General features: G+C 44.1%; 1 protein-coding gene across 2 annotated transcripts; it reads left to right on the top strand.

The window, feature by feature from the left end:
- Positions 1-1,113: 1,113 nt before the first annotated feature.
- FBLL1 (fibrillarin like rRNA 2'-O-methyltransferase 1) lies at positions 1,114-14,599 on the top strand. 2 transcript variants are annotated; one of them, XM_087867815.1, is made up of 2 exons: positions 1,114-7,021; positions 7,687-14,599. In XM_087867815.1, the coding sequence occupies exon 2, from the start codon at positions 13,504-13,506 to the stop codon at positions 14,494-14,496; it is 993 nt and encodes a 330-aa protein (XP_087723941.1). In that variant the 5' UTR covers positions 1,114-7,021; positions 7,687-13,503; the 3' UTR covers positions 14,497-14,599. The 2 variants fall into 2 exon arrangements, with proteins under 2 accessions (XP_087723941.1, XP_045648028.1); XM_045792072.2 differs by having other exon boundaries at positions 1,114-7,763; positions 12,918-14,599.
- The last annotated feature ends 1,050 nt before the right edge of the window (positions 14,600-15,649 follow it).

The following is a 15,649-nucleotide window of genomic DNA, read 5'->3' as shown; positions in this document are numbered from 1 at the left end:
ACACAGAGTTTGTTTTTAAGATGATAAAAATGTTCTGGAATGAGGTAGTGGTGATGGCTGTATAACATTATGAATATATTAAAAACCAATAAATTGCACACTTTTAAATGGTTAAATTGATGAGTTTTGTGTTATGTGATTTTGTCTCAATTTAAAAACCTTTTATGTTCTGATTGTTTTTCATCTGATATTCTATCAGTTGCTGAAAGAAGTTTGTTAAATTTTCCCGCTATGCTTTTAGATTTGTCTATTTCTTTTAATTTGGTCATACGTTGCCTTGTGTATCTTAATGTTGTATTATTTGATGTATAACAACTTAGATTTTTTATAAAGCTGTTTCTTGTTATTTGTGGTAGTTATGTTCTAGAAAGTTGTTGTGAACACTGAATTAATGATTACTTAACCATTACTCCTTGGGAAAATAACAGGATTAGATTTCCTAGAGCTTCTGGTCACATTTTCGTTAACCGATCAATTCACATAACTTGTTTTAGGTGTGTTTCTGTTTGAAGACATTATTTAATATAGTTGATTCATTAACATTGAACTCACGGCCAACAGCACTATATAACTCATGCTTGAACAAAGCTTATGTAACACACGTTTTCTCTGTGAGGCACAGCACAGCTTTCTTGCATCGAGGAACATAGTCCTCAGCACTATGCTTGGGGATGATTTTAAACAGTAAAATTACCAACAAAAGAAAAAATGTGAAAATGTGACACTAAATAGGCTATAGAAAGGACAATTGTTCATGAGCTGAAACAAGATGGCAGAACATTGCCTTGTAATTCAGCTGGGAATGTGTTCATTGGATCAGGTAATTCTTTTTTTTTTTTTTTTTTTAAGATTTTATTTATTTGACAGAGAGAGACAGCCAGCGAGAGAGGGAACACAAGCAGGGGGAGTGGGAGAGGAAGAAGCAGGCTCCTAGAGGAGGAGCCTGATGTGGGGCTCCATCCCAGAGCACAGGGATCACGCCCTGAGCTGAAGGCAGACGCTTAACGACTGCGCCACCCAGGCGGCCCTGGATCAGGTAATTCTTCTTTTTTTATTTTTTTAAAGATTTTATTTATTTATTCGACAGAGATAAGAGACAGCCAGTGAGAGAGGGAACACAAGCAGGGGGAGTGGGAGAGGAAGAAGCAGGCTCACAGCAGAGGAGCCTGATGTGGGGCTCGATCCCAGAACGCCAGGATCATGCCCTGAGCCGAAGGCAGACGCTTAACCGCTGTGCCACCCAGGCGCCCCTGGATCAGGTAATTCTTAACCAAACATAGAGCTTAGTTAGATGCACAGTAGGGACCTCAGTGGACTGAGAGCCTACCATGCCACAAAGAATGCCAGGCTGAGTCTCCTGTGTTGGTGCCTGAAACAGGAGGAGTCCAGAAGTCCCATGTAAGCATCTTTTGGAGACTGGGTGTAGAGGGAGTAGAGCCTGTGCTAGACCACCCTCTGGGAGACCCCTGCTTTGTAGGATCACCACCATTTTTTTTTTAAAAGATTGTATTTATTTATTTGACAGAGACAGCAAGAGAGGGAACACAAGCAAGGGGAGTGTAAAATGGAGAAGCAGGCTCCCCCCCCCCCAGCAGGGAGCCCGATGCAGGGCTCGATCTCAGGACCCTGGTATCATGACCTGAGCCGAAGGCAAATGCTTAATGACTGAGCCACCCAGGCGCCCCATGATCACCACCCTTTGCCCCCTTCCTTAGGTAAGAAGGAATGGTGACAATGATGCAGTCTTCCCTCAATCCCACTTGGCTCTTTCAACATTGTTTCACCTTCCCCAGTAAGTACTAGATGTAATTATGAAACTGATTTTAATAAGGAAAAGAAATTGTGTCTGACAACACCCATAGAATGTATAACACCAAGAGTAAGCCCCAATATAAGCTGTAGACTTCGGCTGATAATGATGGGTCACTGTGGGTCACTGGTAGGAGCAATGTACCGCGCTGGCGCAGAAGATTGGGAGTGTGGGAGCCTGTGCACGGGTAAGGTTGGCGTTACGTGGGAATTCTGTATTTTGTACTCAAATTTGTACTAAAACTGCTCTAAAATATAGTTTATATAAATAAAAGTGTGGGGGGGGGGTTGTGTAAGGGCTCTCTGTAACTTTGACCTCGACATTCTAGACCAGCATACTTTCCTTGCATTGTTTTGTATAAAGAATTTGCAAAATATCAAGGGCAAATTCAATAGAGAGTTTGAGTCAACTATTCAAGAAACTCCTAATTTTAAAAAGTGGTGGTTTATTTTTTCAAAATAAATCTTGGCTTATGGTTAGAAAAGCGGGGTCTGAGCATCGTATTCTAGTCCAGTCTTATGTATTTCCTGTCTAGACCACTCTCTTAGACAGCGTATTACAGAAAAATACAACCTATTTTTGTGAAGCTGGAAGGTAAAGTTTTTATTATTTTCCTCCTTACATTTTCTTTCTTTCTATAGATACTCAAATTGTTTTGATTGAAATTCAATTCAGATGTGACTTTATAGTTATTTTTTTAAACAATAATGTTTGTGGGGCGCCTGGGTGGCTCAGTTGATTAAGCGTAAAACTCTTGATCTCAGCTCAAGTCTTGAGCTGGGGGTCATGAGTTCAAGCCCCCCATTGGGCTCCACAAAAATGTTTTTTCCCTTGTCACAAACCTAATTTTAGAAACTATGGATGAACAAGAAAAGAAGAACATAGGTTACCAATAATCCTATTACATTTATAAACACTGTAGTGTTTCGTTCTTTTTTGTGTGCAAACATATGCACGTGTTTACATTTATAATGGAAAAGAGTCATATTTTAACCAGTCTTATTTTTAGTTAATATGTCATGGGTATTGTTCCATGGCTTTGCATATTCTTCCAAAACATCAATATTAGCTGAATTTTATTCTGTTTTATGCATATACTATAATTTATGTTAGTCATTTATTGTTGAGCACACAGCTTATTTCTTAACTTACGTGTTTTCAGATAATACTGCAGTGAAGAATCTTGGAGCTAAATTTTTTCACATATCCATGATCATCTTCTAATAAATAGCGAAGAAGTGGAATTGTTGAATCAAAGGGTACGCTCATATTACAGGATTCAGCACACATTACCAAATGACTCCCCGAGAGAGGGTAACATGTCAAAGTCTCAGCAACAATGCATGAGAACTCTGTGTCCTTGTACCCTCATCAATGCTGGACATTGAATTTGACAGGTTTGGTAAGGTAAGGTTAGTACTGGACAAATTAATCAGCCTAAAATTGTACCCTAACTCTGTGTAAAATACAAGAGGAGTACATGTCCTTGCTCTGAAGAAATTCACAGAATACGGGCTGGATTTTTACACAGTTCAGACACTTATTTCCTGTTGTTTGGCTCTGGAAGAGTTACTTTATATCTCTCCTCACCTTAACCTTGCCTACCAACTCTGCGGATGGTGAGTTTATGGACTGAATTGTGTTCCCTCCCCCCACCGCCCCCCCCCCCCGCCGCCCATTCATATGTTGAAGCTTAAGCGCAATGTGATAGTATTTGGAGATGGGGCCTTTCAAGAGGTAATTAAGGTTAAATGAGGTCGTAAGAATGGGGCCCTACTTTGACAGGACTGGTGTCCTTACAAGAAGAGAAAGACACCAGAGATATCTCTCTTTCTCCCCTCTTGCACATGCATGAAAGGCCTTATGAAGACCCAGTAAGAAGGCAGCCACCTATAAGCCAAGGACAGAGTTCTCACCAGAAACCAACCCTTCTGGCATCTCGATCTCAGTCTCTAGAACGGTGAGAGAAGAAACTTCCGGTTTTTAAGCCCCCCAGTCTGTGGCATTTTGTTATGGCAGTTCAAGTAGACTAATACAATGGGGATGTGGCTGGGTAGCATCGCAGTTAAGGGTAGATGTGAGGTTGGATGTGGTTTTAAATCCTGATTCTACCAGTTAGTAGCTGTGTGACTCTGGATATGTGAATTAATTTCTTTGTGTGTCTAGTTGAAAAAGATAAATGAGGATGTGTGTGTGTGTGTGTGTGTGTGTGTGTGTGTGTGTGTGTGTGTATTCTTATTTACTCTTTCCAACCAGACAGAATTACAGAATTATATATTATATATAATATCTAACAATTGTATTATATATATAAATATTATATATATAGTTAATCTATGCACAGTGTTCAAAAATGATAATCACTCCCATGCCGCCGCTACTACTACTGCCAGTAATAATAATCGAGAGAGCTCTGGGCAGACACTCATCAAATGTTTGTTACCACTTACAAGTTATATACCTTGGCTTGGGAAAGTTACTTCCTCTCTTCAACCATTAGCTTCCCCATCTGTTCAATGGAAGTAATAATACTTTCTCCCCGAGGTTCCTGTGAAGATTATAGGACTTGAAACAGTTAGCTCAGCACCAGGAACACAGGCGGAACTTTTCTTCCCTTAGGAATGTTTTAGAAATTGATATCAAAAAAATAATGTATAGGGGCACCTGGCTGGCTCAGTCAGAAGAGTGTGCGACTCTTGATCTCAGGGTGTGGGTTTGAGCCCCATGTTGGGTATAGAGCTTACTAATTATAAATAAATAAATAAATAAATAAATAAATAAATAAATAAATAAATAAATAAAAGCATTTAGAGAAATAATGTACAATGCCTGATAAATTAGCAACCCAAAGAGTTTCTTCTCTGAGGACCTCTTAAGATCAGGACTGAATCAGTGAGACTTGGTCAGATTAAGTCTTTATCCTTGTCAAGAGTCTTTCCTCTTTCTCTTGGAAAAATGATCCTTTCAGTTCCTTTAGGCTGATGTTCAGTTGCCAACATTGGGTTTGTCTGACTGAATGCAAAAATCATAAGAAGCCTGAGGCACCAATTGAGACTGAAATAAGAGTAGGGATTGGATAGGAAAGGAAGACATTTTTTCTTCTTATGATTTTGCTTGGTAAATACCTATTCGCTTAAGAGATTTCAAGCATAGTTAAACAAAGATGTGCCAATATCTAGCAGCAAAGGAACTGCCAACATCATGAGCCCCTCTGTACCTGCCCTGGCTTAATAACTTTGGTAAGAACTACTCATTTGAGCACTTATCGTAAGACTCTATAATCCTTATAACAACCTGATTATTCCATTGAAGACACAGCTAACAATTCAATGAGCCAGGACTGGGACCCATGTCTGTTTGCCTTGAAATGTATGTTTTTCCTTCTCCACTTTCTCTTTCTCTCCTCTTTTTCCTCTACTACATTTCAGATTCCTTCCTTTTCCTTCTAGTCTATCCAGATTTCAGGCCTACCTTTGCACCCATACCAGGGGTATCACCTATCCCTGTGGCTTCCAGGTCATCTGTTCCCATGCACCTTTATCTGGTGGACTAAGAGGGATGCCAGCTGCCCTTCCTTTGCAGAGCACAGAGCCCTCGGTAGCATACTAAGATGCACAGGGGCCTGGGAGCAAAGGACTCCAGAGGACTCTGAGTCTTGGAGTCACCGAAGACAATGAAGGTATTTGAGTGAAAAGGTCTCAGCCTTTCCAGGGTAAATAATATATTGAAGGTGCTGATTTTAAAAATAGCATGTTCAGAGAACTTGAATATTTTTGGTCAAAACAATTTCATATTGTGACCAAGGGAACTGAATAAAAGAGTTCAGTTACAGTACTATGTGGAGGCAGAATCACTGCATTTCAACAGACCTGTGTTTTTTTGTTTTTGTTTTGTCTTTTTAAAGATTTTATTTATTTATTTGAGAGAGAGAAAGAGAAAACACAGAGGGAGAGGGAGAAGCAGACTCCCCACTGAGCAGACAGCCACTTGTAGGACTCAGTCCCAGGACCCCGAGATCATGACCTGAGCCAAAGGCAGATGCTTAACCGACTGAGCCACCCAGGTGCCCCTAAATGTGTTGTTTTAATTTTTATGGCTATATTTGTGGTTTCCCTACCAGCTATCAAATTCTCAGAAAGCAGAAGAAGCTAATGGTACAAATGGGGTCATAGAGAAATTATTCTTAATATATTGGGGTAAATGATGAGTCATCTGGCAGCTTTGATTTTTTTTTCCTTGAACAATTAATTCTTTTTTTTTTTTAAAGATTTATTTATTTATTCGACAGAGAGAGAGAGACAGCCAGCGAGAGGGAACACAAGCAGGGGGAGTGGGAGAGGAAGAAGCAGGCTCCCAGCGGAAGAGCCTAATGCGGGGCTAGGGGCTAGATCCCAGAAAGGCAGGATCACGCCCTGAGCCGAAGGCAGATGCTTAACGACTGAGCCACCCAGGCGCCCCTGAACAATTAACTCTTACAGAGAATTTAAACTAGGGTATGATGTAATTTTATGTAATTTTTTGGTTATTTTTTTCTTGTCAGTCTTTGACTTTCCTTCTTAGCCAATATCAGCTCAAGTGGCCAGTATTAACTGTCTTAGGAAATTTAGTTAAATAATATTCAGTTGGGTTATAGAAGTTTTATTGAAGTTAGAGGTAAAAAATTTTTCCTTTTTTTTTGTTGTTTGGTGCTTTGCATTTTCAATTGGCCAAAGGTTTCATGATGTAAGCATAGACAATGCTTGTAAAAGGTAAAACGTAATGAATTGACGAAAGCCCAATTAGACCCACTGTATTTTTGTGGGGATTTTAGGTAATTTGTTCGTAGGGATTTGTAGATTATAGGATTTGTATTATGGACAAGCCAGCTAACTTCTGAATCTAAATTTCCTGTTCTGTAAAAAAGAGGAATTATTGGTGATTTCTAAGGTTTCTTCTAGAAAGAAGAGCTTGGAGAAGTAGCTTGTTATTTATAGACTCAATTGCATCTCCCCAAAATTCGTATGTTGAAGCCCTCTCAATGTCTGTATTTGGAATAAAAAGGTTAATTGAGGTCAATTGAAAAAGAGACAGCAGAGAGCTCACACTCTCTCTTTCTCTCCATCAGGTGAGGGCACAGTGAGAAGGCAACCTTCCACAGGCCAGAAAGAGAGAGCTTTCACGAGAAACCGACCATGCTGGCTTTCTAAGCTTGGACTTCCAGCTTCCAGAGCTGTGAGAAAATAAATTTTTGTTTCTCTGGATAGCCCTGACTAATACATCCATCAAAGCTTTCTAAGCATTAACTGAGTCCCAGTCACTAATTTTGCAGAGGGCAATAGAGGGAGGGTCTGAGCCACCCTAAACATAAAGTGCCACACCCAGCAAGGGACTAGCCAGATATTAATGGAATCCCAATTAAGGAACCTGAGCTATTCTCTAAGGCACAGAGACTAGGAAGGGAGAAACATTTCTCTTTTTTCTACTTCATTTAACAGGCTAGATACGTGGTTGGGATTTGATTATGACTCTGGGTTTTAGTCATGTGTTAGTTAAAAGGTATTATATTTCGCCTTGACTAGTACATTTAAATATATGCACATTGAACAGTAAATTTCATTCGAAATGTTTGTGTTGGGTACACTGATCAAGGTGTGCCAGCCTGGCATTATGCAATAAATACTTATGGTAAAAACATTTACTGTTCACTGATTATCTCACTCATGTTTCCCAGCTGCCTTCCAGTTAGACAGGACATATAACTAGTCCCAGCCAATGGGTTGTGAATAGAAATGACTACATCAAACCCTAGGCCAAACCATAGAAAAGGGAATGTGAGTTCTCCATGCACTCTTTCCCTATTGTTGACAATGTAAGCCCTCTTGTTTCTCATGTTATAGCCACGAGACGTTGTTACCCGAGCCCTTCAGTGATTATGTGGAACAAACCTCCAGCGGAGCTTCAGTGCACATGAAAAGTAAGCAAGAGGGGCGCCTGGGTGGCTCAGTCAGTTAAGTGTCTGTCTTTGTCTCAGGTCATGATTCCAGGGTCCTGATATCGAGTCCCACATCAGGCTCCCTGCTCAGCAGGTGACTGCTTCTCCCTCTCCTCCCCACTAGTGCTCTCTCTGTCTCTCTCTCTCTCACTATCTCTGTCTCTTTCTCAAATAAATAAATACAATCTTCTTTAAAAAAATAAGCAAGAAATAAACATAGTTACATTCATCCATTGAGATTTGGGGGTCATGTAACTGCATCATAGCCCAGCCCATCTTGATCAAATACATCTATGGCTGTCACTGGGTATGGAGATGCAAATCCCTGGAGTCACCTTTGGAAGTGGACCATGGTTTTTAGAAACCAGGTTGGGGAAGTCACTTCATGCATGACTGTTTAAATACTAATGAGACTGGGAATGAGATCACACAGCCTTCCAGCTTGTTTTATCTAAATCATGGCTAGTAATTTGCCAGGCAATTTTCTAGAATGGTGTATGAGAGAAATAGAGCAAAGTTGCTCAGCTCATATATCTTTTTAAGTCTATAAGCAGGACTGATGTACTCCATGTTAACTATTAAGGCCCAGTGACAGATGTAATTATGAATATTACTTATAGGGTATATCTTATGGAATAATAAGTCAACTGTAAACAAAAGTTTAAGTGGCTATAGTTGTTCTTACTGGCTGTCAGAGAGAAAGGTCTGGATCACAATGACAAAGTATCACTTTAGGAAGCACCTTGAGTAGGTAGGACCCACTACTCATGAACCTTTGGAATGAGACAGATTTCAATGTTATCAGTGGCTCCAGATGAAAAATTTAAGTGGAAGAGTTTTTTGACACCTTAAGAGGTCAAAACTTGGCATGAGTCCTTGCCTTGGTAGCATTCTGGGTCATGAACAGGTGGAACATGTTCAACTGGACTGAAAGTCTTGCTGGCTGATGGGTGCTCCCAGGCTATAGCATCTCAATAGACAGGCTGTAAAAAAATGGCTTTGCCAGGTAGGAATCATAGCCAGGACACAGAAAAGTTCTCTGGGAGTCATCAAACCCTGTTCTGGGTAAGGTTGCCTCTGGTGAAAAGCAAAATTTGAAAACTTAGTTTTTAGCAGTTCTAAGGCTGTCACCAGCAGTGGGACAGAGGCCTAAGAAAGCTGCCAAGGCTTGCATACAAAAGGGAGGGTGGTTCTGGAACCCATAGCAGATTGTAGAAAATGACAGCGATAACGTAATGAAACTGATGGGGGATGGGGGTGGGGAAGAAGATATCTGGAGGAATTGTCACTGCTGGAGTGTAATAAAGACTGGGCGCTGGAGTATAATAAAGACTGCCTCAAGCCCTGGTATGAAATCTAGTGAGCAGGGTGGGCCACCAAAACCTGGGTTATGGGCACCACCAGTGAGGTAGCCCACTGCTATTGCCAGTTGACAGGAATTACTCCCAAAGAACGACTCTAAATTCATGAAGATGTTGCTCATTAGATTTAGAGTTTGAAATCACTAGCCATCCCTCCCAGCAGATTCCATGTAAATGCATGACATTCTTGAGTATGTCAGTTCTGGAACGAACAGCAAGTGCACTGGAAAGGCCACCTCAGTCCATTTAAAACAGGCTAGGAACAGGGGCCTGAGAGATACTTGCTTGTATTGTGGTAAAGGAATGTTAATAGCATAACAGAAGGTGATAAGACAAAAGTTGAAATGTGTCAGTAGCTGTGCCCTCAAAGGCTTATACCTGGAATGTTGTACAGAATTATCCAAACTCTCTTCGGTAAAAGTTGAGTGGATCCCTTGGTGCTGGATATGGATCCTCTTCAGTGGTCTGGAGGCATAATGGAGAGGGTTCATTGTGGAGGCCTGGGCTTTAATACCCTGAATAAAAACAAAGAAGGAATGAACTATCCAAATACAACTGCAGACCTCTATGATACTGTCTACTAGAGTAAAAAATACTGAGGAGAGGACGCCTGGGTGGCTCAGTCGGTTAAACGTCTGCCTTCAGCTTGGGTCATGATCCCTGGGTCCTGGGATCAAGCCCCACATCAGGCTCCCTGCTCAGTGGGGCACCTGCTTCTCCCTCTCCCTCTGACCCTCCCCCCAACTTACGCTCTCACTCTCTCTCAAATAAATAAATAAATAAATCTTAAAAAAAAAAGAAAAGAAAAATACTGAGGAGAGTTTTGTACTGCTAGGTTGAATACCCAAATTACAGGTGGTATTATTGTATTTATAGTATGACTTTCTTTCCAAAATGCAATAAGCTCCCCCCCCCCCAATGTAATAAGCTTTATGAGCTCATGCACATTTTCTAAGTTACAGAGTTCTGGTTGTGTATGAGATGGAGTAGCTGAGTGAAGCATGCACTGTTGGTGCCTTACCCAATATCCCCTAGGCCGAGCTCTGAGTTCACCTGCAGCAGTGATAAACAGTTTCCACCATGACCGCATCTCCCTACCCCGAGTGCCTGCCTCTCTGCCTGATGGCTTTCTGTAGAATCAGAGGAGTTTGCTGAGCCACACACAAGAGCAGCTCAAAGAGCAGGAGAGTTAATGCCCCAGAAACAACTCCCAACAACAGAGAAAAGGAAAGTGGTGAATTAACGCCCTAGCCTCCCAGCCTGTGGTAGAACAATTCTGAGATGCCCTCCACACAGTTTCACCCAGAGGGTACTCAGGACATTTGAGCCCTCATCTCCCACTGTAGTAATCTTCTAATTAATGTACCCTATCTTAGCTTTTCTAGCTTCCTGTCTCATTTCCCCATCCCCTATGTTTGCTTCCTGGGATCACCTCTCAAAAAAACCACCTGGACCCGTGTTCTTGTCTCAGGGCCTGTCCTCTAGATAAATGGAAGCAACAGGATAAATAGATTGATCTGTATCTGTACCTAGATCTGAGATTACAAGGAGATCGTTCACACAATTATAGAGACTGGCAAATTCAAAATTTGCAGAGCCAATGTTGCCGTTTAAGTCTGAAGGCAGGCAGGCTGCTATAGAACCAGGAAGTCAATGTGCCAGTTCAAAGGCTGTCAGGCAGGAGAATTCTCTCTTACTCTGGGAAAGGTCAGTCTTTTGTTCTATTTAGGCCTCCAACGGATTGAATAAGGCCCACCCACATTACGGAGGGCACACTGTTTTATGTAGTCTACTTGGTTAAATGTTAATTTCATCCCAAAACACCATCAGAGACTCACCAGGATAAGTTTGGCCAAATATCCAGGCACTCCATGGTTCAGTCAAGTTGATGCATAAAATTACCATTACAGGGTCTGATTTGGGGGAAATCCAAACCAAGACATGAGGCATAGTTCATCATTTTGGAGAACACTCCTCAATTTGTAATGGGAGCAGAAACCTCTAAGGAAAATGTTTTATAAGTCATCCACCTGAGGAACTGTACATTGCACTCTTCAGCTGCTTGTCCACATTCCAGCACATAAGCTTATGGACCCTATTAAGGAGGCATTTTGGCCCCCTGAGAAAATCAGACCTGGTGTTGCTGTCCATGAATTTGAAACAGGAAGAGTTCTGGTCCAGGATGAAATAAAAGCTTTGGTGTGTGCGCATTCAGTACACCCTGCCTGATATTTGCTCTGATCTTGAGGTATGTTTTGTCTTTCCCTGGAGCAGGCACTTTGTTCCACTAATAGAGAGGTCCAAAGGTTGCTTATACCATCTACATTCACCAACTTCCCGCGCTCTTGGGCGCGTCCCAAGCCAAAGTAGGTAAAAGGTCCCTGTTGGTGTCGCTGTCCGAGGTGCTGACCGAATGCTCAAGCCTCCTCGTTATACCTGTTTTCCTGTCCTTTCGTGCTGCCCAGTGTTTTTTGTTTTTTGTTTTTTTTTAATGCTCAAAAAAATGTCGCAGACTGAAAGAGCGGGGTTTTTGAAACATAGACTAGAATTCAGGAGTAAGCATAAGATTTTGGCTCCTGCTGAGGTGTGTTACAGGATTTAGGGCTCGAGCCCTTGCGTCCCCATTCACACCGAAGAATCAACAATTTCTTGCTGTTGCATCCCAGAACAAATTCTGGGAGTTAGCACAGTCGATGGAAGAGAGCAGAGCTAAGTAGAGAACAACCAGGGCTGCAGCTTGCAGAATATTAACCAGAAAGGGGAGGCATGGGGGTGCCTGGGTGGCTCAGTTGGTTAAATGTATACCTTTGGGTTGGGTCACGATCCTGGGGTCCTGGAATCGAGCCCTGTGTCAGGCTCCCTGCTCAGCAGGGAGTCTGCTTCTCCCTTTCCCTCTGCCTCTCCCCCACCCCCACTTGAGTGCTTGCTTGCACTCTCTCTCTCTCTCTCTATCTCAAACAATTTTTTTTAAGGGGTGGCATTATGGCTTGGCAATCTCTGGCTTGGAATTTTCCTCTTTCTGACTTCCTACATCCACTCTATTAGAGAGCCCTGTGACTTCTATCTTCTAAATATTTCCCTTGGATTGGTTGGTCTGCTTCATCTCACCTCTGCCCCTTCTCTGACAACAGTGATCATTATCACTACTGCCGTCACCACCCCTGCTCTAGCAGTTCTAATTACCATCATTGGTGGGACGTTGGGTGGCTGAGTCAGTTAAATGTCTGTCTTCTGCTCATGTCTTGATCCCAGGGTCCTGGGATCGAGTCCCACATCAAGTCCCACATTGGGCACCTTGCTCAGTGGGGGAGCCTGCTTCTCCCTCTGCCTGCTGTTCCTCCTGCTTGTACTCTCTCTGACAAATAAGTAAATAAAATCTAAAAAACAAAACTATACTAATTACCATCATTGGTAATTGCTGGCATCAAACCTTTAGGATAACATTTTCAAAGCAGAGTAAGTCAAAGTATAGGTATATTGTTTAAGTGTTTTTGTCAGACTATGTGTACCAATTGCAATTTGCATTTTCATCAACATTGTATAAGGGTGCAAGAGCCACTCTTGCACAAGTGGCAACAATTCTAAGAGGTAATACATTTACTTAAAAGAAACAAAAATTGGTGCATTTTACTGGATGTAAACTATACCTCAATAAAAAGACCAAAAGAAATGCTTAAAAAAAAAAAAACTAACACAGTAATTATCATGCGCCATGGCTGCAGTAAGTGTATGTAGCACTTTAAAACAAACTTTTGAGGTAGGTTCTGTTTTACAGATGGGATGTTGAAACTCAGCTCAAAAACCCTGCCCAAGTTGAAACAGGAATTTCAGCGAGGGTCAGGTAAGCTTCCTAAGACCACGCAGCGAGTCAGTGGCACAGCAAGGACTAAAGCAGTTGCTCTCATCCTCATCTGCAGCGGACACGCTTCCTTCTCTGCGCCCCAGGAGAAGTGCAAAGGGTCCCTAAGAAAGCAGGAGGTGAGGAAGGGGAAGAGTTAAAACGAAGCAGGTTGCGTCTGCTCGCGGGTTAGAAGGGGGGCTTCCGGGGCTGCAGGGTCGCAGAAGCGGGTGTGATGCAATCACGCCAGTCGCTGCGTCGAAGGGCGGCTCCAGGGATGCCGGCACTGCGGTAAAGATCTTCCCGGCCGCCGCGCACCTTGCCCCGGTCTCCTGCTGTGGGTAACCGGGCCAGCAGCATCCGCTGTCGCCGATGCCCCACGTTAGGACCGCCATCCAGAACCACCTGTGACTCCCGACAGCGGCTCCAAGCCACTGGTAATCCCTGACAACCGCCGCCAGTTATCTGCGACACTTTATATATAATCACTGCTAGCCGCCCACCCGGGTGCCCGGGGCGCGCCATGAAGTCTGCCTCAAGCTCGCGCGGGGGTGGGTCGGGTGGCCGTGGGGGTGGCAGCTGGGGCGGCGGCTGGGGCGGAGGGCGTGGGGGAGGAGGCAAGGGAGGAGGCGGCGATGGCGGCCCGGGGGGCAAGGGCGGCTTTGGGGCGCGGGCGCGTGTCTTTGGAGGCGGTCGGGGCCGGGGGCGTGGAGGGGGGGACAGTAGGGACCGTGGTGGCAGCGGGCAGCGGCGCGGCGGTGTGGGCAAAAATAAAAACCGCCGCAGGAAGTGTGTCAATATTGTGTCCGTGGAGCCACACAGGCATGAGGGTGTCTTCATCTACCGTGGGGCGGAGGACGCGCTGGTAACGCTGAATATGGTGCCGGGCCACTCGGTGTATGGCGAGCGGCGGGTCACTGTGACCGAGGGCGGTGTGAAACAAGAGTACCGCACATGGAACCCCTTCCGCTCCAAGCTGGCAGCGGCCATCCTGGGCGGGGTCGACCAGATCCACATCAAGCCCAAGTCCAAAGTGCTGTACCTGGGCGCTGCCTCAGGCACCACCGTCTCTCACGTCTCCGACATCATCGGCCCGGACGGCCTGGTCTATGCAGTTGAGTTCTCCCACCGGGCCGGCCGTGATCTGGTTAACGTGGCCAAGAAGCGAACCAACATCATCCCGGTTCTCGAAGATGCCCGGCACCCGCTCAAGTACCGCATGCTTATAGGGATGGTGGATGTGATCTTTGCGGATGTGGCCCAGCCTGACCAGTCCCGTATAGTGGCTCTGAATGCTCACACCTTCCTGCGCAACGGGGGCCACTTTCTCATTTCCATCAAGGCCAACTGCATCGACTCCACGGCATCCGCTGAGGCGGTGTTTGCTTCTGAGGTGAGGAAGTTGCAGCAGGAGAACTTGAAGCCTCAGGAGCAGCTGACGCTGGAGCCCTACGAGAGGGACCATGCTGTGGTCGTCGGGGTCTACCGGCCCATTCCCAAGAGCGGCAGCAAGTAGCACCCAGCAAGGGCTGTCCCTGGGATCTCCCCAAAACTGTGCTGTGTTCAGTATAACTATGTATGTGTTTTCTTTGTCCATTAAATGGCTTAAAAAAACAGTACCCAGGTGTATCGGTGAGGCCAGTTTTACTGCGATAACAATCAATCCCGAAATCTCCAAATCTTCAAATCCCTGAAAGAGCTAAAACAGCTGGTGATAGGAACCCATCAAGGAACAGTATGGGAGTTGCGCTTGCTGTGATCACTTAGGGCCCTGATGTCCCCGGGCTCCTCCTCACACATGCTTTCTTGTCACAGAGGCAAGGGGAAGAGAGCTGGGGAATTGCTAATGAGCCTGTCAAGCCCCCTTGGAATTGAGGGAGCCCTTGGGTTCACATTGGTGAAGTCCCATGGCTGAGCCTGATTCCAGGGAGTGGCACTGGATATTGAGGGACGGTAGTATAGTGTAACAGGCCTAATCTGTCTGACCCAAGCCGGAGTTCTGGTACGATATGTATTTAGTACTTCTTCTTCAACTAAGCCCTTTGGCACCTGCTAGTACTTACTCATCACACCCGCCGGGGTGGCTTTGGTAACGATTTCCCTTTCACATGCAAAACAACAGGGCTTCTGAAGGTAAACTGGTTGCCCAAGTTGGCATAACCAGTTAGGAGATAGAATTTAAATCCCAATCTTTAGGGCTCTAAATTCACGGCTATTTCCTGTATACCAGTGGGATCATACCTCTCCCCTACATGGCCCACACTGGACAGACTGCAAGTCCCCACATATGGACACACACAGAACAGAGTTCTGTGGTTTCATTGTGTTCTTTCTTCCACCTCCCTGTGCGGTCCTTAGATTTCAAAATAACAAAATAAGGTGGGGGGGGTAGGAAGTAAGTCTACTTTGCAAAGTGTTCCCACTGCAAGGCAAAACATACCCAAGATGGTATCACCAAGTATCTGAGAAACAACCAGAAAAGTGACTTCAGAAAGTATCTGTTTCTGAAGGGCATTTCCTGCAGACCCTGAGTTGCTGGGTCTCATTACATTCAATTCTGGCTCTCTAAACCAGCCCAAAGGGAGTGGGAGAGTAAGCAATCCCAGGGCAGCTGGGAATGCTCCAAAACCGGGCCTTTAAGAAGACATTTTATTTATTCATTCACTCAT

Source organism: Ursus americanus, chromosome 15 (genome assembly GCF_024610735.1).
Source record: "Ursus americanus isolate L20-20 chromosome 15, mUrsAme1.1.p, whole genome shotgun sequence".
NCBI classification, from domain to species: domain Eukaryota; kingdom Metazoa; phylum Chordata; class Mammalia; order Carnivora; family Ursidae; genus Ursus; species Ursus americanus.
The sequence above is the reverse complement of the archived record's forward strand: the minus strand, read 5'-3'. Positions and strand labels throughout refer to the sequence as shown.